The 26,750-nt window shown below is 37.6% G+C and overlaps 1 protein-coding gene across 1 annotated transcript; it reads left to right on the forward strand.

The window, feature by feature from the left end:
* The first annotated feature begins 4,463 nt into the window (after nucleotides 1–4,463).
* Nucleotides 4,464–26,750, forward strand: rgl3b (ral guanine nucleotide dissociation stimulator-like 3b). Its single transcript, XM_086068264.1, has 16 exons — nucleotides 4,464–4,768; nucleotides 13,402–13,688; nucleotides 14,206–14,250; nucleotides 14,408–14,607; nucleotides 14,696–14,853; nucleotides 15,796–16,008; nucleotides 17,154–17,257; nucleotides 17,609–17,693; nucleotides 20,327–20,413; nucleotides 20,998–21,030; nucleotides 21,791–21,912; nucleotides 22,583–22,672; nucleotides 22,807–22,936; nucleotides 23,615–23,917; nucleotides 24,091–24,205; nucleotides 25,465–26,750. The coding sequence occupies exons 1-16, from the start codon at nucleotides 4,745–4,747 to the stop codon at nucleotides 25,602–25,604; spliced, it is 2,136 nt and encodes a 711-aa protein (XP_085924390.1). The 5' UTR covers nucleotides 4,464–4,744; the 3' UTR covers nucleotides 25,605–26,750.

Genomic DNA, 26,750 nt, shown 5'->3' on the forward strand with positions numbered 1-26,750 from the left:
TTCATCCATTTGTCCTCTCAGCAAAACATAACAGATTAAGATACTCAACAAATAATTTAAAAAAATAATAATATTGGTGATATTCTAATGATGTGTACCGGTAGATGCTCATTTCAGTTTTGTTTATTTTAAGACACTACAAATATATGGAGGTAAATATGGTGCAAAAGTAACTAACTAGTAAGTAAAACAATTTAATTGTTGTAAAAAATAATAATAATAATTACCTCCAGAAAAAATATAGATTTATATCTGTAAGTCATGATTTCCACCTGTATAAAAAACAAACAAAAAATGTTTACCTTTAATTTTTATATATATATATATATATATATATATATATATATATATATATATATATATATATATATATAAATGTATATCTGTAAAAGTCGTGATTTGTACCTGGGGGGGGGGGGGGGAATAATACCTGTAGAAAAAAGTGTTTATGCTGCCATTCTTGAACAGTTGCAAACTTTTTTTTAGGCAGCCTTTATGGGAGCCACTAACAAGCATGATTGGGCACGGTCATATGAACGCAAGTACTTTGTAACAAGTAACTGCCTCTTGTGTTGATAAAGAACTGCTTGTCTGCATTCCTTGACACCTTGTAACATCTGTGCTCGTCTTCCTCTGAGGGCTTTGAATTCCATGAATCCATCAATGAAAAACAAAGATGGGATCAAGTCATACGTGCAAGTCTCAAGAAAATCTCAAGTTAAGGACATACTGTACTATACTGGGCTCTCGCAGTTGAGCACACAGTTTGAATAGCCTTCAAGATTCGGAACGATATTGTTATATAAAGGTAATGTATTTACTTTCCTAAACAGACAAACAAACAAACAAACAAAAAATCTGATCGTGGCTTTTATGGGAAAACCCTGCAACAGAATACGCAATCATGTTCTTCATTAAACAGTTAGGATGTGCTCCGTTACAGTGTGTCTCCTTTTAGTTACCCATCAGTAGTTAGCGATATGAAATATAATAGGCCACTGTATGTCATGGGCATTTCTAGCCCATATTTGGGGGTGCACAAGCGCCCCTAAATTTAATGCTAGCACCCCTAAAATTGAAAAGGTTATTTGTTGTTTTTATTAAACAAGCTAGAGAAGTGTGTTAGCATGCAGGACTTTGTTGAAATGTAAAATTATAACAAAATTAAAGCAATTATGTTGTTAGGTAGGAGTTAGCTGACACCGTTTCTCTAGCTAGGAAACATTTCAGGTGGTCAGGGATGAGCACCACTATCCTCTGTTTGAATTGGAATGGGAGAAGCTAGCTCTAGCTGTATGTGTGTGTTAATATTAAAGCCAAGGCGCTACTAATAAGCTAAAGACCAAAAAGTGTTATGCTTCTCTTTCATAAACATGGTAATGAGATTGCGTTAAAATGTACAAAACAGCTACATTTATCTTTCTTGGCCGGGACCTCAGCACTGTCAGCACCCCTAAACTTCAATTTGAGTTGCCTCTCTGCATGACACGTGTTGTCTCGTTGTCGCTCGCAGACAACCCAGTTTAAGCTATGATCAGTACACTGCAAAAAATTTAAAAACTTAAGTAAGATATAATTTCTTAAATTTAACCTAAATTTGCTTATTTTGATTTGACAAGTTATTTTTACTCAAAATGAAATCGTCAGGCAAGATCATTGTGCTTATTTTAAGATACTTATAATTTAATTATCTTATTTGATCAAGCAGTCTTGGCATTGGGTGTTAACAGCCAGTTTTAAGTACTGTGAGGATTAAAACAAGCATTTCCCACATTTTAAGATGACAACTAACCAACATCAAAGGCCCTGAACTGGGGTTTCATAATTTATTTATTTATTTACTTTTTAAAGATTTTGCATAATCTAGTAATAAGATAAATGAACAAAAATACAAGTATGAAATAATCAGATGAGTGCAATATGGTTAATTACGTTATATTTACTAAGATAATTTTTCCTTGTGTCAGTACCAGTTTAGTAGTCTAGTGGTAGAGTGCCTACCCTCAGATTTGGAGGTTGTGGGTTCAATTCCTGGCTGGGTCATCACAAAGAAAATGGGACCTGTTACCTCCCTGCTTGACACTTTGGCTAAATTATCCAAGCATTAAAAGAAAAAACTATATTTTAAGAAAATAGTTCTGTTTATTACAGCTTGAAAAAAGTCAATATTACTTGTTTTTAGTTTAAAAATACTATTTTCAAGTCCTAGTATTATTTTTTATTTTTCAAAATCTTACAGGTAAATTTAAGTAACATTTTCTTGTTCTGTTGGCAGATCATTTTGCTTATTTTAAGTAATAATTTTCTTATTTTACTATTTTTTCTCCCTCAAATTTTCTACAGTCCTTTTTGCAGTACATGCAGGATTGTTAACCTGTCTGTATGGTTCATGTCCGGTCTAAATGAACAATGTGGAGGAGAAACATTGATAGAACTCTCAAGAGGCCAAGGAGGTCCCATTTCAAAAATTAAACTATAACTAACAGGAAGCTTAGTACCTTTTATGTTCTGACCATTCTGTGGTGCTTCCCAACACCATACAAAAATTGATAGGATGATGTTAGATTTGCTATCTTACAGCAGTGGCGGGTTGGGGAGACCGGGGCTAGTTGTATCACGGGTAAGTTGTCACATTGCAATTTTCTTCTCCACCACAGGGCGCAATGAAAAAGTGGAATACTACTTTTCTTTGTAAAAATGGTCAGGGGTTGTGTAGAGATGAGAATAGCACATTGTGAGCTGAGATGAGTGCCAGTTACCTGTTTTGCACAACCTAAAGTAAAATATTTCAGCTTCATATATTTTGAAACAGGTGTCGTACACAGACAAATTCTAGCAGAAAATCGTGTACTCATCAGAGGAGACATTCAGGCATCTTGTCATGCCTCAGGCACTGCTCTGTTTTAAGCTAACTTTAAACTAGAGCAATAATTAGCCAACATGGTAGTTTGGGGCAATTTGTCTCAGTCATTTTGGGATTTGTTGTCACATATGCAAAGAATGGGCCAATGAAAAATGCTCCTCTGGCAACTCAGTTTACATATGCCAGAATTACCCTTCAGATGATGAGTCTGAAGAGTGAGGAGATTAGTTTGCTAGGTTTTGTTTAAAATTTGATTTTCCAGTTGTTGGAACTACAGTATGCCCACGTCAGGACTGTTTTAAGTTTCATGATGAACCATCTATCAATCCATTAACCAAAATGCTTCATTTTTTAAAATTCAATTTAATCTAAAATTTCCAGTTCAAGGGAAGCAAAACTGGCATTTGAGGCTGGGAGCTATGAATGCCAGAAGTTCCTAAGGACTTTAATCTATTTCATAATATTTGATGTTTAAAATTTGCTTAATGACTATGGTAAATTTTCAAGATCAATGACAAACAATTTCTCTGGCTGTAAAAACAAAACACAAAAACAAAATAGGAGGGAAAAAAAAGAAGATAATTTGTCCTTGTTTTATTAGTTGCAAAATCCAGTGTGACATCTTACCCCATGCAGTGTGACAACTTACCCATTGGTGGGGCAACTTGTCACACGTTCACTCCCTCTATTTGATGGCTTATAACTGTGCACTGACACAAAGTATGAAAATGACATGAATACAAAAAATATACCTAAGACTTTGGTCTTTCATCTGGTATACATTTTGCTTGTATATGATGTATTCCAAGAAATAGACTAGTCAGGTATCATTTTGTACTTTGCTTGAGTATTTAATTTTCTACTAAAATGTTTTTACTTTTACACCCTGCATTTGAAAGCATATGTCTGTACTTTACTTTACTTTTGCCTATCTGTGCTTGGTGCGCTCAGTAGTCGACTTGTGACTGTTGTGACGGTATGTCGTGTGATTCCTTTAGTTGTAATCTATTCATACTATTTTGAGCAAAAAAAAGTAAGTGGTCGGACGGAGATGTGCAATATGAATTCACATGTATAATGGATTGTGTGGTGTTTCAAAGGGTTCAATTCTGGGGCCTCTGCTGCCCTGGGTTCCATCTTAAGAAAACAGCGATGATTGTTTTAACGTACTCTATAAATTTATAGATGAGATGAGTGTTGGGACTGGGAGTCAGTGTCATTACTGCCTGATTTGCAATTCCAAGCTGAGCAATTCTAGTCCAGCACAACGAGCAAAACTAAAGGAACACTTCCTTAAGAGAGCCAGATTCGATTAAAAGAAAAAAGAAAGAAAGAATATAATTGTTCATTATGTTCACCAGTAGCCTAAACCCTATACCTATGTGTTGAATTTGGGGGAAAAACACATCCTCCTTCTCTTTTGAGAACCAAACCAAAATTATTATGTGCACTACAGAAAGTACTGTACTGTGATTAGGGAGTGGGTTTAACTGAGGAATGAGAAAAGATTGGTTGGCGTCGAGCGTGTATCCCGCCTCTCCCCAAATATGGCCCCTCCCCCTCTATAAAAAAAGCAGTGAGTCGAGCCGCAGCAGCTGGTGTGTCTAGTCGAGATCCTTGTAACCAGTTTCGGCAACTCCCTACCAGCCACACCAAGCGCTCGGCGTTTTTAATGCTCTCCTATAATGTAGTCAACACTTTCTACTTTTCTCTAACAAATTTATATGTTTAATAAAAAGCGCTAATGTGACCCCGTAGGCTACTTTGTCAAAGTTTTACCGTAAGCAAGCATGCAGCCCTAAAGGGACCGTCTCGTCAACTGGAAGTTCATTTCAAGTCCAAAGAAGATGGAAAGTCGTTCTCCGTAAGAAACCAAGCGAGATGGGAAAATGGGAGCTCACAATGGTAAGACGTGTTTATTGTCATTGAAAGATTGAAAGCAAAACAGCCAGTCAAAGAGCGCTGCAAAATGTCCTTTTGTACCCTTGAAGCTCATGAACATAAAATAATTTATGTTTCAAATGTGTTCGTTTGACACGTCAGGGATTGGGGAAAGAGTCATATTATTTATGCTTAAGTGAAAAGGTTATTAAAACCCTACTCAAAACATTACAAATATGAAACTGCCATAATTTTGAGTGGTTTAATTAAATCCCATCTGCATGAGTATAGGTACACATACTGTACTGTATGTATACACTATTTAAATATATGTGCAGTGCATTGTGAGTAAGCAACAGGTTACATAAGACTTTACAAGACAGACACAAACTTACTTTCCACAGCAAAGCAGAGGTGGGAGTAAGTCATTGTTTTGCAAGTCACAAGTAAATCTCAAGTCTTTGCCGTCAAGTCTCGAGTCAAGACTGACAAGTCTCAAACGATTCCCAAGTCCTACACTTTGAGTTTCAAGTCCTTTCGAGTCATTTTAACAACATCGTAGATTATATTATTTGGGGTGAGCATCAAAGTAGGAGTCAGGGACTCAGGGAGTGAACCCAGAATAGTGCAACAGATTTCTGTGTTTTTAATGTGTTACCAGTGAGTTGACAGTCTCATTAACTACGCAGCTAGCAACGATAATTAGCCGATAAACAACTGACTTTAGCTTACTTACCGTTCTTTGTGCAACTTTAGATGTTGAACGAAGTTTGAAGTTGTTGCCTCTCCGTCAGTGATCTAATCTTTGACATACTGCAATGCATTTTTTGTTGACCACCTCATAGTTTTTGTACCCAAACAACTAGTGGTGCAACGGATCACAAAAGTCACGGATTGGAAAAGAATGAAATCAGATAAATAGAACTTTGTCTTAATTTATTTTACAACATTTTGCCCATTACATTTAAAACAATATATACAGTGGTACCTCAGAGTTTGAAACTAATACGTTCCTGCAAAGTGTTCAAAGTCCGAATTGTTCAACCTCCGAAACATTTTTCCCTGTAGGAAATAATGTAAATGCAATTAATCCGTTCCCAAGCTCCAAAAACAGAAATTTCCTATTTCAATTTATATTTATGTTTAAGTTCCACTGTATAAAATGTCTAATATGGCAATTAGGATTTAAGAACACAACTTTGCGTGCAATATAAGGCAAGATACATCATTATTTTATACATGGTCCATGTATAAAATAACATGGTATCCTGCCTTACGTTATATTGCACTTGTAATGCACTTGAAGTTGTGTTCCTAAAATCCAAATGACCATACTGGACACTTTTTATGTTTTTATGGCTTGTGTTTTATAAAATAATTATAAATGAAGGCAACGTTCTATTTATATAATTTTTTTTATTAATGAAAAATACATCTAAGTGCAATTTAAGGCACATTCCCTTCGTTTAAACAGGGAGAGTGGATTACAAAGTAGCAAAGGTCCACACTAAGAAAAGCAAGCGAGCTAAGCAACAGCTGTCAAACTACTGTTGCAGCACCTGATGCTAATGCTAACAGTTAGCTACTAGCCAAGAACGCCGGAGACTTGTACCGTATCGTGCAATGACGGCGTAATTACCTTGCAGTTTAATCGCGTTCTAAATTTGCTATTTAATAAACTTTCGGGGTGGCATTATTATAATGGTGGTAGAAAATATGTAATTTCAATAAAAACGTCAATAATTCAAGCCAAAATGTAAAAGGGAAGTAGTCAAGCTGGCGTTCACGCCACCGTGCAGGTAGACTACAAAGTAAAATCTGCCAAGGCTGTTGCATTGGTGTCAATGTATTATTTAATCGGCTTTATTTTGAAGTTTGCCTTAGCGTAGGCGGCATGTGTTTGCGTCGTTGCGGCTTCCCTGACATGTCTAAATGATGGCGCTGTCAGCCCAGCTCGCACACACATGCGTGCACACACCGAGAGGAACTTACTCGTTAATATACATTTGAATCTTTTTGTTTTGGTGGAAGAAGCAAGTCTTTTCAAGTCAAAGGGCTCAAGTCTGAGTGAAGTCTCAAGTCATTGTTGATAAAGTCCAAGTAGCATTGCAAGTCTTCTAACATTTTGTCAAGTCGAGTCTAAAGTAGTCAAATTCATATTTGCATTTAAAAAATGCTTAAGGTTCTCACTGCACTGTTCCCTTTGTAAAGAAGTACTGATGACATTTACTGCTGCGGAACATACAAGGTTTGTCGGAAAAGTTCCACGACTGGTGCCTTGCAAAGTACAAGTTTTATCCACCAAGTAAGCGCCCTGGAGTCAAACACATTTCTGTGCCATGCCTTCATGCAACCCTGGAAGCATTCTTGTGGGATCCTCCCGAGCTCCATCCCCATCAGCCATCTTGATGTCGTCCACATCTTCAAAACGGATCTGACTCCCATTGAGATTCAGAAAAAGAAAAAAAAATCAGAGGAGGCCAGGTCAAGTGAGTTGGGAGGTTACTATAAGTTAAAAAAAAATGTTCTTCTCATCCAGGAACAGTTGAATCCTCAGGGCATTGTGTGCAGCCACGAGTTGTCCTGTCACAACTCTTAAGTCCCGTAGGGTCACTTTGTATATGTGCTGGTTGGTGGTCTTGCCCACATTGAAGGGGAAAACTCAATAGTTTGGGTTTTAAATAGATGTTTAGTGACTGACACCAGCTCTGGAATTTTTTTTTTTTACACACCTTGCAAAAGGTGCAAACTGCTTGAGGTCCATTAACTCATTTACTGCCATTGACGGCTATAGATGTCAAAAATTCATTTGAACTATTTCTATTAGTTCAACATTTTTTCCACTTTTGTTAACAAGAGTATAAAAACCTAGATTTTTTAAAATTGTATTAGAACAGATATAAAATGTGTGATTAATCGTGAGTTAACTAGTGAAGTCATGCGATTAATTACGATTAAAAATGGTAGTCGCCTGACGCCCCTAATTTTTAATCATCTTTTCTTAAAAAAAAAAAGATTATTAAAAATTGGAAAAAATAATTACAATTATTTTATTTGTATTTTTTAAAAGAAAAGATTATAAAAAAAATTAGGGGTGTCAGGTGATTTTTTGAATTTTTTAAAATTTTAATTAATTAATTGCATGACTTCACTCGTTAACTCACGATTAATCACAAATGTTATATCTGTTCTAAATGTCCAAAAACAATTTTTTTCTAGGTTTTCATACTTGTTAACAAAAGTGGAAAAAATGTTAAACTAATAGAAATAGTTAAAATGAATTTATGACGTCTATAGCCGTCAATAGCAGTGAATGAGTTAATGAGGCAGAGTTGACCATGGGAATGCGTGCAAGAAGGTCAACGCAATGATTGTTGATTAAAGTCAATGTATTACGCTTCATTTCCATTTGACTGCTAGTTGTGCTTAGCGCTACCAGCGCATCACGGACAATGGGTGCGAGTACGTAGCTCACAATGTTTCCTCTCTGTTCAGCAAACAAACCACTCGTTTCTACGAGAGACAATGGGTGTGCGTGTGCATGCGAGCGTGTGTGTGTGAGTGATACTAGTGTCACGGGGCATTTCTTCTCAACTTTTGATCTATTTGTAAGTCTTTGCATGGCGATGATGATATATTAAGAACAACTTGAGCATTCGAAGGTTTTGCGTGGGTCAATACAGACTAGTGGAGCATAATAAATAACATTGCATGTCTACTCATCTGTTGCGTGCAGCTGTATAGATTTGTGAGGCGGGACACGTGCACCACATGGATTAGTTGGGAGTCATGCACAAATTGTTATTGGCGCCAGGGTTATATAACGCATTTTAAAACCTTTGATGAATTGATTTTAATTGTAGAACACTGTAAGTGTTTTTTTTTGTGTATTGTAGATGAGTTGTTTTTTTAGGACAAATGCAAAACAGTGTGTGAAGACAGATTTATGTTGTTTTAAATGGGTTTACTCAACTTGTAGAATATAGGTCAGGGTTTTATAGAACTCACCTGCACGCTCATGTGTTCCTCAGGTAAACTGAGTGAAGTTGTCCGAAGTCTGATACTAATTCACTATCGCTCAAGTGGGATTAAAGGTGACTATTAGGGTTGGGAATCTTTGAATGTCTCACAATTCGATTCGATTCCGATTTTTGGGTGTGCGGTTCGAAATCAATTTTTGATTAAGAGCGATTTTTGATTCAAAATGATGTGATTGACAATGATTTTTGCTTCAATTTAAAGATGTTCAAGGAATGGTAATGATCTACTCCAGTCTGACTCGCTAATGCTAATCAGTGCTCTACTCGCGGTACTTTTATCACTTAAAAGAATGGCCCCACGCTGCAAAAAAAAATACTTTTATTGGAATAACTTGATCCTGGCTTTTTCCTTCTACTCTCTAATGTGGCTACAATTTAACAGTGTATCAGATCGCGTGGAACCACACTGCCCCTAAGCGGCCAAATCGGGTACAACATGAACATGAACAGCGCTCCCAATAAAGGCACACACAAACAAAGGGAAGACAGTATAAAATAATTTAAATAAAATTGATTTTGGGACATTTAAAATAAATTTTGAATCCTACTAAATGAGAATCGCGATTCTTATGAGAATCGATTTTTGGGCACACCCCTAGTGACTATGCACATGAGCTATTCCATCTCTGTAATCATCTTGAGCGTAATATATCCAGAATAATATACCGGTAACCATTTTTTTGTTTCAGCTATGTTTTCATTGACTAATAGTTTGTTTTTATGGATCCCATTTAATAAATCGACCAGTAAATCTAAATGATGTTGCAAAAGTGCTTTGTCATTTTTCTGCACATAGACTTCAAACAAACACAACCCGAACAGTGTGCTCAGTTACGCTGACCCTTTTGTCTGATGCGTATTGTCTGGTAATGCTGTGGTGCAAACTGTTCGGACCTCTTCAGTGAATATGTTTTAAGAAGGCATTGATATACAACCCACAAACTGATTAGTTACTAATCGCTGAGGTAGATAACGTTGCACATACTTTACAGCTATGTACGTACTGTGCATAAGTCTTGGGTCAATATAAGATAGCTACTGTAGTTGTTCTAGTGACAAATTTCTAAGATATCACTCTGAGGGATCCATCCATCTACGTACAAGAGAGGCAGATTCCTGCTCAAGAGTAAAGGGAGGTCACGCATGCATGTTAACCTTACTACCTACCTTCATACATGTCTAACCAAATACTGAAAACCTTATCTACAACAATGAACTATATACAGTACGTATACTGAGCTGTATATATTTTAATGTAGGCTACTAAAGCTTTTCTGAAACTACACATTTAATAATGGCCTTAGATTTTTGTTGCATGCCGTATTTTGTCTCACTGACATTTAGATATTATTTTGGTGTCCTGTTTCTATGTGTTATTAGATGCCTGAAACTTTTACTAATCCTGTATTTGTCCATAAACATTTGCGTCAACCACTAAAGGATTCTTGAAAATTTCAGGTAATTCTAAACTCTGGAGTCTGGAACAAACACTTCAGCACATGCACGGACTCTAAAGCCAATATAAAATAGGGCTGCCACTAAGGCAAACAATTATTTTAATAATCAATTAATCTGTGGAGTATTTTGTCCATTAAAAACACATTTTAATTTCCCTCCCAATATTCAAAAACAGGACATTATTTCAAATTGACAATAGAGATAGACAGATTTTCTCAGGGCAGATACTGATGACGATTATTAGTAGTCAAGGATGCCGATAACCGATATTTGAAGCCGATATTAATTTTCAGTAAAAAGGGCTGAATTTTTTTTGCATCAATATTTTTTAACTCTTTGACTGCCATAAACGTTATAAAACGTTTAGCATAAACCTAGGGAAGGGCGCCGAGGACGTTAAAAGACGTCCCCTATGTTTTTTTTTTTTTTTTTTCAAAAACGGGTGCAGGAAAGCCTTGGGCAGCTGTGCTGAAAGAATCAGGCTGATCTGATTAGTCAAAGACTCGTTTTGGCCCCTAGAGGGCAGCGATGACTCTCTTTGCACAAGGTTGGATGGGCCGCCCACCGTGGGCGTCAGTAGAAGACGTGAGGCGGAGCTAGAGTGTTGAGGAGACAATGGCTGATCCAAGCCACAATGGCTTGACCAAGCAACCGGTTACAAGCAGCTCAGCTTGAGCATTTTTTTCAAAGACGGAAAGCATCAATCAATACTAAAAAGCGCATTGATGTCAACGATGATGATGACAACGAGCTCTACGCCAAAGTTGGAAGCTTTGGCGTGACTGTTATGAACACGTAGTAAGCCTCACGGCTAAGCGCGGCTAGCGCGGCTAGCGCTGCTAAGGCCGGAAAACGCGCACAATAGCCGGCCGGGTACTTCTACACAATCGGACATTCGATCGGGCGATGGAGAGTTGGCATCGACCAATGCAGATTGATGATGATGATGAAGATGAAGCTCTACGCCAACGTGACTGTTATGAACACGTAGTAAGCCCCACCGGCAAAGCGCGGCTAGCGCGGCTAGCGCGGCTAGCGCTGCTAAGGCCGGAAAACGCGGAGCTGCACAAGCGGACATTCGATCGGACAATGAAGAGTACCCCGAGTCCAATGCATATTCATCGGAGGAGCGGGTACAGTCTGATCACGGAGAAGACACTGTTTCTGGACTACGATGCCACCATGAATGGAGTGGATAAAATGGATCAGAACATCTCCGACCAACCCGGTATAGCAACTGAAGGACACGGGGAAGCGAGACGTAACACCACCGTAACGTAACCGTAGCATGATCCTGATATTAGACGTGATGACACACTGCAGTATATACTTGCTATTCCCCGGAAAAAAACGGCCTGCAAGAAAGTGGCACACGCGAAGAGGCAATCTGTTGTGCAAATGCTGTTACGTCTCTTTGCACGCAGGAGAGTGTTACAAAAAGAAAAACTGTCGTTGAAACATCCACATATTTGTAAATAGCACCACAGTTGCACACATTTGTAAATAGTTTGCCAAATTGTTGTCAAATTGTTACACTGTTGAATGTAAATAAACGTATTTTGCTATCAAAAAACACTTTTTCATTCTTGGTGGTAGTGTTTTATAGAAGTAAAGCACTATTTAGGTGTTTGTGGCATCATTCATGGACAAAAAGAAGTGTCAAATTCACTAGAATGCATGAAATAATATCGTTTCACTAAAAGCTTGATTTCTCCGTATTTTGGTCCAACACGGGCGAAATTGGGTCAAACTAACCATTTTCTATTGTTGATTACTAAAGAACGGAATAAGGTAGAAACAAACTCTTTTTTTCTGATGAAAGATGAAAGTCCAATCTTTCATTTGGTAGTACGTGTGTTTCCATAGTCCAAACAGAACATTTTCTGTGGACCTTGAAAATCAGTCAAAATGCTTAAATCGGCTGGCACTGGCGGCATCCCTTTTCTGAAAACGTCTGGCAGTCAAAGAGTTAAAATACAAATGCCAATCTTAACTTTGTTGTAATGTCTTAAAGCATTAATGCCTATTGGACAATTTTTCCGACTTTTCAAAATGTAGATTTCTTTGAAAATCTATTTCATTTAGGGAAGTCCCAACATTATCAGTACGTCTTAAAAAGTTAAATGAAAACTTAAAGAAGTAAATACCATAGCCCCACCCCCCAAAAAAGAAGAAATCTTAGACTTTTACATTTCTTTGTTTTAATGTCGAACAAGAACAAAAGGTTCAGAAAGTTCCCAGGGTCAGCAGCATCTTTTGTAAAGTCAACTGAAAATTTAAATTAATAGTTCCCTGAGATTAAAAAGGTTTTAGCTTTAGCTTTTGTTGGCCGTCAAATTTTGAAAAAAGGCCAATACAGATATTCCTTAAAATGCCCAATAATCGTCCAGGCTGATTTTCGGTCTATCCCTAATTGACAATGCAGGAAATGAAAAAAACACATAAATTAATGAATATTTAAATTCATGATTTGACTCATAACATGCCAGACAAATAGGCAAAAATGTTGATCGTTCTTTCCCAAAATAAAGGCAGGTGGAGGACTACAGAAATCGCAGAATATTTACTGTTGAGAGGCAGAAATTCTGAGGATTTGAACACTTTGAAATTAAACAAAGTCTATCATCTATGGGGTGGATGCCACGGACTTCCAATTTCCGGGTTTTACACATCAGCGCCGTTTCCGGCCACTGCTGGCCACCATTCCAACACTCGCACCCCCACCCCTGCGCCCCGCAACCGCGCGCTCCCGCTCATCGGCTATGTGAAATGCTTCGGACACTGAGACAGACACTATACACTCGCAGCCTCGCACCCGTCGACGGGAACGCGCAACCGAGGAAGTCCCGCCTCCTCCGTGGCATATAGTCCATTATCAAAATAATGATTTATTAATTTGATAATTGATTAATTGTCTATTAATCATTGAATTGTTGCTCCTCTAATATGAAACAAACATTGTGTGGTTATAGTGGAGCAGTTTAATATAACAAAAAAAAAAGTTTTTTTTTTTTTTTTTATAGATAAGCTTGCTCAACTTCACTATTATCCTGAAATGAATGTGTTGATTTGCCACATGCGTGATGGACATATATTAACGTGTAGAAATCCATGACAGTGAATTACATGTCAGCATTGCCCCCCTCCCCCAATCCGCAGAACCCAGTGCAGGAGTGGGGTGAAGAATCAGAGGATGGTGCCATCTATGGGATCACACTGCACCGGGTGCCCGTCCCGTCCACGCCCGACCCCAACTTGAATCCATCATGCGCTTTCGTCCAGTACCGAACCAACAAAGTGCGGCGCCTGAAGGCTGCCAGTCTGCAAATGCTCGCGAGTCACCTCCTTGACGCCGACTGTGTGGACCAGGACTACGCCAGGATCTTCCTTTCCACATACAGAACCTTCACCAGTACGGAAAAGCTGCTAGAGCTCATCTTTCAAAGGTATAATCACTTTTTTAAATTTTTTTATTTGCAGTCTACATAGATTATATTTCATGATGAATGAGATGTTTAGAGAAATGTAGTTACAGTGATAAACTCATTCATTCTTATTTTTGATAGCAAAATGTTTTTGGGAATAAAAAGCAAAGAAACACATTTGAAACAACAAGACCTGATGAAATGTGACCAATATATAAATTCAGCTACTGTACATATCGTTGAACTTTTTTCAGTCATTGATCTTGAAGACCGTGAAAAAAAGCTGACACTTGTCATACTGCCTACTCATTATTGTTGCTTCTGAATCATTTTTAAATGGCTGCCTCAAAGTAATAATAAGTAGACTGCAGGTGATAATTATTGAAATGCTCACAAAACAACAACAACAATTATGTAACGACCGGCCAATAATGCGATTTGTGTGACTCAAGTGCAGGAGGAGAATTGCTATAACGTATGGACAGACAAAACCCTCTTGAAGAAAAGATAATTGCATATAATTTGTGTCCTCCTACAGAGACGGTGCAGCATCAGAATTGGAAAACGGTGAATGCAACCTAGGGTAGGTGGATTAAAAAAAAAAAATCTATTTTGTGTTAATCCTAAAAATCATTGTTCATAGTTACAGAATGAGAGTATGTCCAGTCTAATATTGATATGCATGTTAGTCTTTAACCTCTCCGGAAGAATGTGTAATGATTTTCCCGCTGCCTCCCCAGTCCTCTGTTGGCCTTCGTCCAGACATGGTTGGATGAATACAGTGAGGACTTGAGGGATCCTCCGCTGCACTCTGGCCTGCAACTTCTTTTGGATCACCTTCGAATCAGCTCTGCCGTGCACGAACAACTTCACCGTCAGCCCAACTTCTGTTCGTTGGCCGGGCAAACTGAAAAATTGCTTTGGAGGTTCCAGAAAGAAGGTGCTGCTCCAACATGTACTGTCGAGCATATCATTAGATTTTCATGATGCATATACATGCTCATTTGACCCTGTTGCTCATTCATCAGATTCTGAGACACGTGCGAGCCCTTGTCAGGCAGATGTGCAACCACATGAGCAGCTTTCAGGTGACGAGGATTTAGGATGTGAACACGCACAAGATCAAGGGGTCATTATAGATTTCTCGGCAAGAGCCATCGCAGAGCAACTCACCCGCATGGATTCTGTAAGTGAGCGGAGACGATCGGGGCAAATACAATGCATCTTCTATATTTGTGGATAGGATACTCAAAGTTACTAAAAATGCACAGCTTCGTATTGTGCCTAATATTTTCATTAGGGATGGACGAGTACCAACATCAGATATCAGTACCGGAACCAGATATCAGTATCGGGCTAATACCCGACCTTTTTTCAAGGTATCGGTACTCGCCACACTGTTTACCATCAGGAAATAGAAATTAGAAGTGAGAAGAATAACAAATTGCCATTGATTTCATGCAACAACAAAAAAAATGCTATATTAGAATATATAGGTATTTTTTAAATTTTATTATCTGTTGCCTTTTTGGGGGAAATTGTATATATCAAAAGTACTAGTGGTATCAGTACTTGGTAACTAGGGGAGGGAACCTACGATACGATATGCGATACAAGGCTCACAATAACAATTATCTCACGATATAACGATACCGTGATTATCGATATATTGGTCAGGTAATAAATCCATGATAATCTACGATAAAACTACACAAGACATAAATTGATGTTTTTTCATTGAGAAAATAGTTCCTTTTTGTACATTACTGAATCCAAATATTAAACCTGGTGTCTTCTTCACAGTGAGTACTTTAGTGTATTTTTTTTTTAACAAATACAAATGTCTTCTTAACAGAGACCACTTTGTGTAAACAAATGTGTCTTTCTTAAACACTATTGTCACGCAACATGTCAGTCAGTTACATAGTGAATTGTTTAATTTGATAAATTGTGACAATTTTTTTGTGTAACATCGCAAAAGTAAATAAATTAAATTACTTAAATATTAAATCCCTGCATTCATGAAGACAATAAATAATCTACTTTAGAAAATTTGCCTGAACTTCTTTGATAACTTTCAAACCTTTGTTGATATTTTTATATTCTTCTTTTTTTCATTTGTTGCCAGGCTTTATTTGTCAAAGTGGCTCCTTACCAGTGTTTGGGCTGCATGTGGTCACAAAGGGACAAGAAGGAGAACATGTCCCCCACCATCAGGGCAACCATTGCACAGTTTAACGCCATCACCAACCTGGTCATCATATCCCTGCTCTGCCGCCCTGAATGTGCTACACCACCGCAACGAGCTCGGATCGTGGAGAAGTGGGTCATAGTAGCTCAGGTGAATACTTTTACTTTTGATTCCAACAACTGGTTGCATAAACATTGATGTACAAGTAATCATACCGTATTTGGGTTTTGGGTCTATTCTGGGAAGTTTACTTGATGGTAATACTTTTCATTGCACTTTTTCAATGACCAATTTTCTTTTTATGGCCACACATCAAAATTAATGTACGACACGCTGAGTTAACTCATTCACTGCCATTAACGGTTATAGACGTCAAATATTCATTTGAACTATTTCTATTAGTTTAAAATAGTTTTTTACCTTTTTGTTAACAAGATTATTAAAACCTACAATTTTTTTATTGTACTTTTAGAACAAATTTGTGATTAATCGTGAGTTAACTTGTGAAGTCATGCAATTAATTACAATTAAAAAATGTAATCGCCTGACGCTCCTGATTTTTAATAATCTTTTCTTTTCTTTTTTTAATCGCATCAGGCAATATATTTTTTTAATTGTAATTAATCGCATGACTTCAATAGTTAACTCCCGATTAATCATACATTTTATATCTGTTCTAGATGTACAATATTTTTTTCTTCTTCTAGGTTTTCATACTCTTGTTAACAAAAGTGGATTTTTTTTTTAACTAATAGAAATAGTTCAAATGAATTTTTGACGTCAATAGCCGTCAGTGGCAGTGAATGAGTTAAACGGGCAAACTGGTTATGACATAATAGAGTCTCTTTTGTTAGAAAATGTCCTAATTCCCAGGCAGATATTTATTTTCATGCTCCAAAAAGTATTTGGCAAAAAAAGGATGTCATGAGAGTGAGCCAACATTTACTGTGCATCTGGAACGTATTCCACATTTTCTTTTACGGCATTATTCCAAAATAGAATACATTAATTTAAACAATATATGTTGAAAAATTATTTTAAAAAAGTGCTGTGAACTAATGCTTCGCATCCAACCTGATGACGCTGCAAAGATGAATTGCAAAACTGCCCCAAAAAAAGATTTGCCAACCTTCATATTAAAATGACTTGAGGTTGTAATTTTTGAATATGGTTGTAAACGTGTAGTAGAAAATGTGAAAAAAGTGAAGGGCTGCAAACGCATCTTATATGCATTTTGTATGCACCATATTAAAAGGCGTGTCAACATATCCAGTAACTTTTGTATTTCTCTGCAGGAGTGCCACCGTTTGAAGAACTTTTCATCTCTCAAAGCAATCCTGTCTGCTCTTCAGTCCAATGCGGTCTACAGACTGAGAAAGACCTGGGCTGCAGTTAGCAGGTCAAGTCAGATTTCATTCCCTTTGAAGACAACAATTTACAGGTCGCCTCCGCTACTATCTTTTAAGTCATGTTGTGTATCATAATTTTTCTTTTAATGAGGGTGGTGAACCTTCATCAAGAGCAGTGTCAGCAAATGACCTGCTTTTGGATGACCCACATAACACAGCGCATCAGTGACCATTGCACCAAGCTAGTAAAATGTCATGGATAATAAAAGATTAACTTAAAAGTGTTTTCTCTGTGACATAACACTTGATCTTGGTGCTCTCAGCTATTATAAAGTATACCAATTCATCATTAAATCAATTAGTGGAGCTAATCACTGACATACTCACTGTTGTTTTTGCAGGGACAGCATGGTTACGTTTGACAACCTCTGTGAAACCTTTCCTGATGAAAACTGTCTTCTGACAAATAGAGAACTCTTGGTGGAGGTGAGACCAAAATTGAAAAACAAGCATCACTCAATTGACCCTTCCTCCCCACTTCACTAAAAATAGAAAAATTATGCCATTGTTGGCAAAAAATCTGCAGACCCTAGCCGACTTTCCTCTCTGGAAGTTAAGTCAAAATTCTTCTTTACAATATGTTCTATGCAGCCCCACTTGTCAATTGTGGAATATGAAGAAAACAGGTGAGCCGTGATTGGTCGTTACCTGAGCCCTGAGCAACTGTGATGTCATTGTCATAAACATAAACAAAAAGAGGAGGATGAGAGTGTGCAGTGGATCAAAAAATGTTGAAGACATCCTCATAACATTAAATGTTAAAATAATTAATACATGACAGGTGCTTTTCAAATTTGACGGGCAAAAAATGTTGATACAAAGTATTTTTAATTAAGTGTTTAATCATGAGTACAGTCATTTCTGGACTATAAGGCGCACCTGACTATAAGCCACGCTAGCTAAATTTGGGGAATACTCGAGTTTATAACACACATAAGCCGCACCCGACTAAGCCGCAGGTGTTTTAATGTTACCGCACCGGGTTCTCGCGACTTTCTTTTCCATAATGAGAGCGCAAATTTTCTCCTACTGTATTTGGGCTCACTTGGTCTGTTTTGCTCTGCCTGACGCTCTTGCGCTTCCTTTATAGTGCGCCCCCTTTGTATTAGCTGCAGGGTCGAATGCAAGTGAAAAAAGCAGCGGCTTATAGTCTAGAAATTACTGTAATCAAAATTCTAAGATGTGCTTAATTTTCTGATTAAAAATATAGTAGTTTGACAGCTCTAATATATATATATATATATATATATATATATATAAAATAAGTTATTATGAGTGGGCCTCAATTAAGGTGATTCCACGGCAGCATTGCTTTTCTCTCTGACATTATTCTTGCAATTAAAACCTTGTAAAAATGATTTTTTTTTTAACAGACTAAAGTACATTTGAATAATGATGAAAATGCTAATAATAATGAGTGTAATGAAAGATATTATTCTGTGTTGGCTGGCAACCAGTCCAGTGTGTGCCCCGCCACTCTCACCCAAGGTCAGCTTGGATTGCTCCAGCAGTCCAAATTAGTCCGTCCATCTGTACTAATCCTCATTAGGGTTGTGGGTGTGCTTCGTTCTCATGAAATCATTTAATTAATTCTAGAAAGTATGTAGCAAACTTATGCTAACATGTTATACTAACGTTGGTATGACTACAGCAAATAAAAACTCCCTGAAATTTTCTGCTCAAAATAGCTTTTTTTTTATACTGTGCTATTGTTCAAGAAGAACAGCCTTTTTGACCTACCTACAAGTTAATGTTTATCAGAGCAAGTCCACCTACATTCCTTGAAAAATGATCTTTAGTGATCTTAACTGAGGCTTTCCAAAACATTACGTTCGAGGCGAGTGTGCATACAGTACATTGAAACCATTTATACTTAGTATGTAACTGCAAATGAATGACGTTGCTAGGAGAACATTGACTTTTCTCTTTTAGTTATTATGAAGGATCATGTTTTCAGTTCAGTGGCATCACCATATCTATGCACAATAGCATTACTCTGAAACGACTAATTACACTGAGGTCACTGTTGCACACTCATGCACTCGATGATCTATACATATTGCATTTGAAGGAAATGTACGTGGCCTCGCTCCTTCTAAGACACTGGTGTCAAAGGACGATCCTCAAGGACCAGAGTCCTGCATGTGTTTTAGGTTCCCCTCGTCCAACACAGCTGATTCAAACGATCAGCTCGTTAGCAAGCCCTGCAGGAGCCTGATAATGATACTGATCATTGAATCCGGTGTGTTGGACGAGGGAAACCTCGAAAACCTCGGACTTTGACACCTGTGCTTTAAAAGGAAAACAATTAAACAGGATTTTCAAGTTAATGTGTACCCGGCAAAAGTCATTCTCGACATGTTTGGAGGTCAAAGCTTACTCTATAAACTGAAATTATAGTTGACATACTTGTGTGCAGGGATGTTATCAACATTTATGCACCCATCTAAATCTAATGTTACTTTGCTATCATTTTGTTTACTTCACATTCTAGTGAACGTAGCACCCTATGAACTCCTTGGAGTGGACGGAGGTCAAATGACTACGGATAATATTTCTCCCAAAATATCCAAGCAGTTTCATATCCAGACAGCTTTGCCTCACAACTTTCAAAGTTTTACAAATGTATTTCAAGTAATGCATTATTGGATGTTGTAATGCCATCTTTGATGGCAGGATCTGTTTTGAAAATGGCCCATGCAAAAATCACTCTGATAATTATACTGCTCCACACTGGAGATGATTTCACATCAGTGTGCAGTGTGTCTAACATGGCCGAGACCCAAAAGTATCTTTGGCCCTGCTCGGTGCTAAGCAAGTTTCAAGTGGCCCGCGATCCATCAGGATTATAGGCCAGTAATAATAGACCGGAGCAGAGTGCTCTCTGAGTCATCTTGCACAGTCTCCTGAGATGAAACATGAGCCAGCTGTGCTACTAACGCACACCAATATACCTTGAATGAAAGTAGGACACACATGAAATGAAAAAGTTACAGTATATCTGATTACAAGCCACAGATTTACTGTAGCCCAATAAACCACTTGTTGTCTCTATGCAGAATACATCCAATGGCGTGGTGCCTTACTTGGGCACCTATCTGACCGTCCTCACCATGCTAGACACAGCTCTGCCCGACACAGTGGAGGTAAAGTGCAACATGAGAATAACTTGCTATGATCAATATTTACATATTTAAATGTCATTCATTACATTTGATCAATTCCTTTACATCATCATTTATTTTGTATTCTATTACATGGAAGTATGAAATGATTTAAGGTTATTATCTCCTCGGACGGGCAATTACAGCATATACAGTCAGTCAGTAGCTAGCGCAACAGAACAGAACAAAACAAAAATAGGGTGGAAAACTCATTCCCACACTGCTTTTTATAGCTCATGACAAATATACGCTTTTAAAGGAGAATTCTGAAAGTCAAGTTTCCACTTTTACTCATGTAGACAAACAAGAATACTTAATCATTTATATGCATTTCTATAAATACCTGTGCTATTTAAAATATATATATATTCCGATTACCTTTAAGAAAGTACATTTCTGTGTTGTGTGCCCACTACACCAGAATTAAACTGATTGATTTATGTTCTCATATTCTTTACGCTGCTTAAAATGAAGGAAGTTGTACATGTTTGCTTTATTTATATGATTGGATTAATCATTTATTATTGCAGCTACGCACAACCTTGTAAAATTCATTGTTTTCACAGGCTGGTCTCATAAATTTTGAGAAGAGGAGGAGGGTGAGTTGTTACACCCCCAAAATATCTTGTTCATTAGTTTTACATACAACACTTAAGTACTGTACAACGTGGCTAATAGGGATGTAACGATATCCAGACATCACGATACGTTAAATATCACAATATTGTGGGACGGTTGGTGAAATAAAATTAAAAAGTCATGATACTGTGTAAAAACTCATAATATTGCAAAGTAAATAAATAAATAAATTAATTAATTTAATTTAAAAAAATAAAAAAAGCTGATATTGGGAAAAACACAATGTTGTGTTTTTGTACATAATATGAAGCAGTGACGGAGAAATAGGCTTGGCCATGTCATTGTCATGTGCTCCTATTGGCTCAGTGGCCCAAAGCATCATTCATGGTCTATGTGATTCACAATGTTGCTGCAGCGGGCCAAAAGTATTATTATTATTATTATTTTTTTTTACTGAGATGTTGAAAAATATTTGCTGTTATGACCGATAACCGCCACAGTGGCCAAAACATTCCTAATTAAAATTTAACGGCATTAATAAACAAACCACCAGAGGGTGCCAGAAGAGCACAAATTAAATACAACCTCGCTTTTTTTTCTTTTTTTCTTTTTTTTCACAATGTTCTGCTTTTAATATCATGACATGACGACAATATTGCGATATCACGATATTGCCAATATCGTTACATCCCTAGTGGCTAACATGATTGTTGTTCCAGTAAGGATACCAAATGAGCATTTTTGTTGGCATTGTTTATCAAAACATTTCTGTTCCTGCAGGAGTTTGAGGTTCTGTCACAAATCCGTGAGCTGCAAGTGTCCTGTACTCAGTTCAACCTGCCTCATTACCCCAGAATTGCGGCTTGGATGCAAGGACATAAACTGCTCACTGATCAAGAAAGGTGAATTGTTGGAGGAAGTTTTTCTTGCCAAATTTCAAATAACATAAGTGAAGCAATCATTCACAAGAGGAAACACTTGCTTGAACTTCAGCAGTTACATATTATGAAAAACTAAAATAAGGATGAAGACCATGCAAACTGTTGCAGCACCTGTCCAGATGGTTCAGACAATCTTTGAGGTCAAGGTGCCTGGGTTGGTGTTTTACACGTGGTGTGCTGCTGAGAGGCTGGTTGAATGTACCACCAAATTGTCTGAAAATAGCCTTTGGAGATAGCATATGACAGAGAAATGATCCTTGAATTCACACGCAACAGTACTGGTGGACATTCTTTCCTGCAGTCACCAAGCCAATTGCATGCTAACTCTAAATAAAAGAAGATATGACGCACCTTTGGTTGCCGGGGAATGGATTATCTCAGCAGAGAAGTGTTCACTAACAGAATTGTGAACACTATTTGAGAGAAATAGGCCTTTTGGGATGGGAAAAGTCTCAGATATTTGACTCATAAAAGATAGGTTGTGTTAGTGTTAGAAATGCAAACATCCACCAAGACCAGACAATTCTCGATGAGCACCAAATCTTACCATCAGTTTTACCGGCCTCAGGCATGTGACTCAATTTTGTCATCAATCTACATCTTACCCATTTTTCTAATTTGTATTTTACAGTTATGAACTTTCAAGACAGTTGGAACCTCCCGTGGATGTGTGTTCACCAACTACTTGGAACCACAGAACGCTCACTAAGAAACTTTCCTCGTGAGTATCACGTGACCGTTATGAGGCCAGCCAAATTAGTACACGCACACACATTCACACAGTGCCATAAAAATGTCTTCATGACACAAGAATTGTAAGGCCTCACATAATCTTGACGCAAGGTCTTTCTTTAGTCTCTTGACAATGAGCGATGGATCCAAAAAGCTTCCAGCTGACCAGATCAGTGTTTCGTCTTCGGGATCGAGTGCTTCTGAGTTGGAAGATCTGTCCTCTCCAAACTCCGCCTGTTCCATCAGACTGCAGGTTTCTTTTTTGCTTGGTTTTGCAGACATTTTTGTGTCAGGTGATTACAATTTGTAATCAGAATTATTCAATTATCTTATCATGACTTCAATAGTTAACTCATTATTAATCACAAATTTTACATTTGTTTTAAATGTACAATAATTTGTTCCCTAAGTTTTCATACTCTTGTTCACATAAAAGTGAAAAAAAAGAAGTTAAACTAATAGAAATATGACTGCATCTTTTAGACATTGATTCAGTAATTTCATAATAGTTTATAAAATTGAGTTATAATGAAAAAAGTAAGTACTGTACTGTAAAAAACGAGTGTGATATTGATTTGTGTTGAGGTCATTTTTCTGCCACTAGATGACATCATTGCATTTGTTAGACGGTGACAGCTCAGTGCATTTTTCTTTTCATATTAAGAGCTCTCTAATCTTTAACATGAAGTGACTTGTGAAATTTTGCACGTTTTTAAAATTGTAAAATAGAACTTGAACCCAGTCTCCACAAATATATGCATTATTATTACATTTATTACTGTAATTTAGTACTACTGCGGCCATTAATCGCACGTTAAAAAATTTGTGTCGTAAAAGGAACTTTAAATTAACTCAAAATTAATGAACTCATTTTGATACCTCTTAATAATAACACATGAAACGTTGCTCTTTCTGATTTTACTTCCTGCAGTCCTTCCACAGTTCTTGCAACAATGTGTCAGAGGTCTTCTCTTCATCTTCATCATCCTGCTCTCCATGCTCCTCGACGACCTCGTCTCCGGACTCCCAAACTCCCTCTGGCTCGTCTTCGGACTCGCTCTGCTCCTCTGCCACTTCTTGTGTCACTCCTCCGTCCTTGGCGGCCTGCCAGCACAAACGCTCCGTGTCCATGACCTCCCTGGCCGTCTACAACCGGCAAAGCGCCGACTTTTGCATTGTGAGGGTCAGCGTGGACCTGGGCCACAACAATGGCAACATGTACAAGAGTGTCTTGGTGAGTTTTTTTCCCTTTTTTTTTTTTTTTACATTATTAAGGCTTAATAATCGTGAATCGTATTGTGCTTGAAAGTCATTCAAATGTCATGCATGGTTGATGTTTACACAAAATGGGTCATGCATATCATCTATTTGAGTCTTTGTTCTGTGTGCGTCTTTGTGTTTTCATAGTTGACCAGCCAGGACAAAACAGCACATGTGATTCAGCGGGTTTTAGAGAAACATCACCTGGATCACATGAACTGGCAGGAATTCACTCTAACACAGGTCATCTCGCAGGAGAGAGGTCAGAACTCACACTTGAAGACTTTACGACAACAATTCTGTCTTTACAAAGGCAAGACTTCATTTTGATTGACACTGACGTTGTCAATCAAAGTCAGGTGAAGTTAATTTGAGATTAGTGTTTACAGTAGTGCCACCTACTTCATATTACTGAGGTGATTTGGGTAATCTTAATTAAGGATATTGTAATTATATTATTATAAGGTGATTGTAATCACCAAATGTTAAAAAAAAAATTTAAACATTATTTCACTCTTTAAAATAAAATAAATGAAAGGGGAAAGAAAAAAAGTATAAACTTGTTGTATCTGCCCCTGATCAACACACACACACACACACACACACACACACACACACACACACACACACACACACACACACACACACACACACACACACACACACACACACACACACACACACACACACACACACACACACACACACACACACAGGTTTGTTTTACTATCTTTGTGGGCCCATCTCATTGACATGATGCATTTCCTAGCCCTTTCCATTAACCCCAACCATCAAAAATGATTGCCAACCCTCATTCCTTACTCTAACCTCAACCATAACCCAATTCAAACCTATAACTCTAAAACCAAGTCTTGACCCTCAACAAGTGGTCTGAACATGTGGGGACAACCAAAATGTCCCCACAATTTCAAGTCGGTCCCCACAATGGTAGTTAAACCTGGAAAAACAAGTTTGTATGGGCCCCACAATATAGCAAAGACACACACACACACTAAATGAATGACAGCGAGCAGTCAACATGGTGTAACAATTCTATAAAATAATTCAATAGCATGTCCTTGTGCTATATATATTTTACAAGTAATTGTGCTTTTATAGATTTAAAAAAAAATACTTATAGACTGAGAAGATTTTGTTTTACAATCCAGATTGTTCCACAAACTGACACCTTGAGTTGAAAAACACAATTCTTTTTGTTTTGTTCTGTATTTAGGTTAGGAAAAAATGTCTGTTCACTCACTTTCCCTTTAAAATAAAAATAAAAATAAAATAAGATGTGTATATTAACTGGTAAAGTTTCACGTTGGGCTTTATACATTATTTTAAGGCGGTTGAACTCCATCAATTCATTAAATTTGAAAGTTTTTAGTTGTATAATTTATGGATTAGTGTGATCTCTGTATCTACAACTGAAAACGACACAAATAGCACGTTTCTGTAGAAGAAAGATGGGTTTGGTGTATTTTTGATCACTAACTCACATTCTGCGTGTGTTTTCAGAGTTGCTCATACCAGACAAAGCAAACGTCTTCTACGCTATGTCAACGACGGCTAACTTTGATTTTGTCCTGCGGCGCTTCCTCAAAGGCCAGAAGAAACCACTAAGAGCCACTTCCAGTCTTGGGCGCTACACAAAATAGAACCATTACAAACCAAGAGAAAAGACAAACCTGGTAACCGAGTGGAGAAAATGTGAAGCTCTTATGGTAGCAAAGAAGATGTTGCAAAAAAGAAGAAGAAAAAAAGCACTTTATGAATGATTGTCACTACAAAGGGGACTGAACTTTTAAATACCTGATGTATTGTGACTTCCTGGAGGACTGAACTGCGTTGGAATATCCACATTTACACACTTCATTAGGCACAACAAAACAGAGCATTATTAACTTTGTAAAGGTAGATTGTTTTTGTGGGATACAGCTTCTCAATACCCATCATCAGGTATCCGCATAATGTATGTGGCCTACAAATGCTGCAGTGCGTGACGAGCACAGAAGTCATCTGCGACGTGTTATGATCCTATCAAGGTGTGCTATGCCCACCTCACCGCACCCGTGCCAGCTGGCAAGTGGGTGGCGACGTAGTTACCCGGGAAAGCAGCATGTTCCCTGGCCAGTTTCACTGCACCTGCTGTTGCCGGGAGATTTGGCATATTTGGCTGACAGCCCTGACCGGAAGGTCGGCATTCCCCAGTCTGGTAACCATGGCAGCAATAGAGACTTTGACGGACAGGACGGGATGCGCATACTGTACCTACAGCATGAGACTTTTAAGAGGAACATGTTTTCAATATTGCACCTTTTAATGTTAATATGTTTCATTGTTTGATGTTTTAATCCCGCTGTTGTTCACGTCAATCCTTTTGTTTGATCAATGTTTGCCTGCGTAGCTGGTATCCAATTCTAAAGTCTAAGCCAAAAAACGGGTGCCATATTTTAAATGTTACTGTTTTGTAGTGATATTGAGATTATTTCAAATGTTTAACAAATTATTTAACCGATATATTTAATGCAAGTGGTAAATCCTGAATGAAACTGCTGCTCAAGTATGTTGACTAATGCCTGAAAACAAGTTGTACATGTTATCATTTCAATGACGTCACTTGATGCTGACAGGAATTTTCTAGTGAGATGGGTCACATGTGCTTACTGTACAAGTGTGACATAATAGAACTTGGGCAAGGACTCAATATGGTTCGCTAGAGTTGAATCATTAGTAAACATCCTGTCTATTAAAAGAGAATGTCTACTCTGTAAAACAAACTAATAAACAATGTTTAAAAAATA

Source organism: Leptonotus elevatus, chromosome 1, assembly GCF_054856555.1.
Source record: "Leptonotus elevatus isolate MCC_2025b chromosome 1, RoL_Lele_1.0, whole genome shotgun sequence".
Taxonomy (NCBI): Eukaryota; Metazoa; Chordata; class Actinopteri; order Syngnathiformes; family Syngnathidae; genus Leptonotus; species Leptonotus elevatus.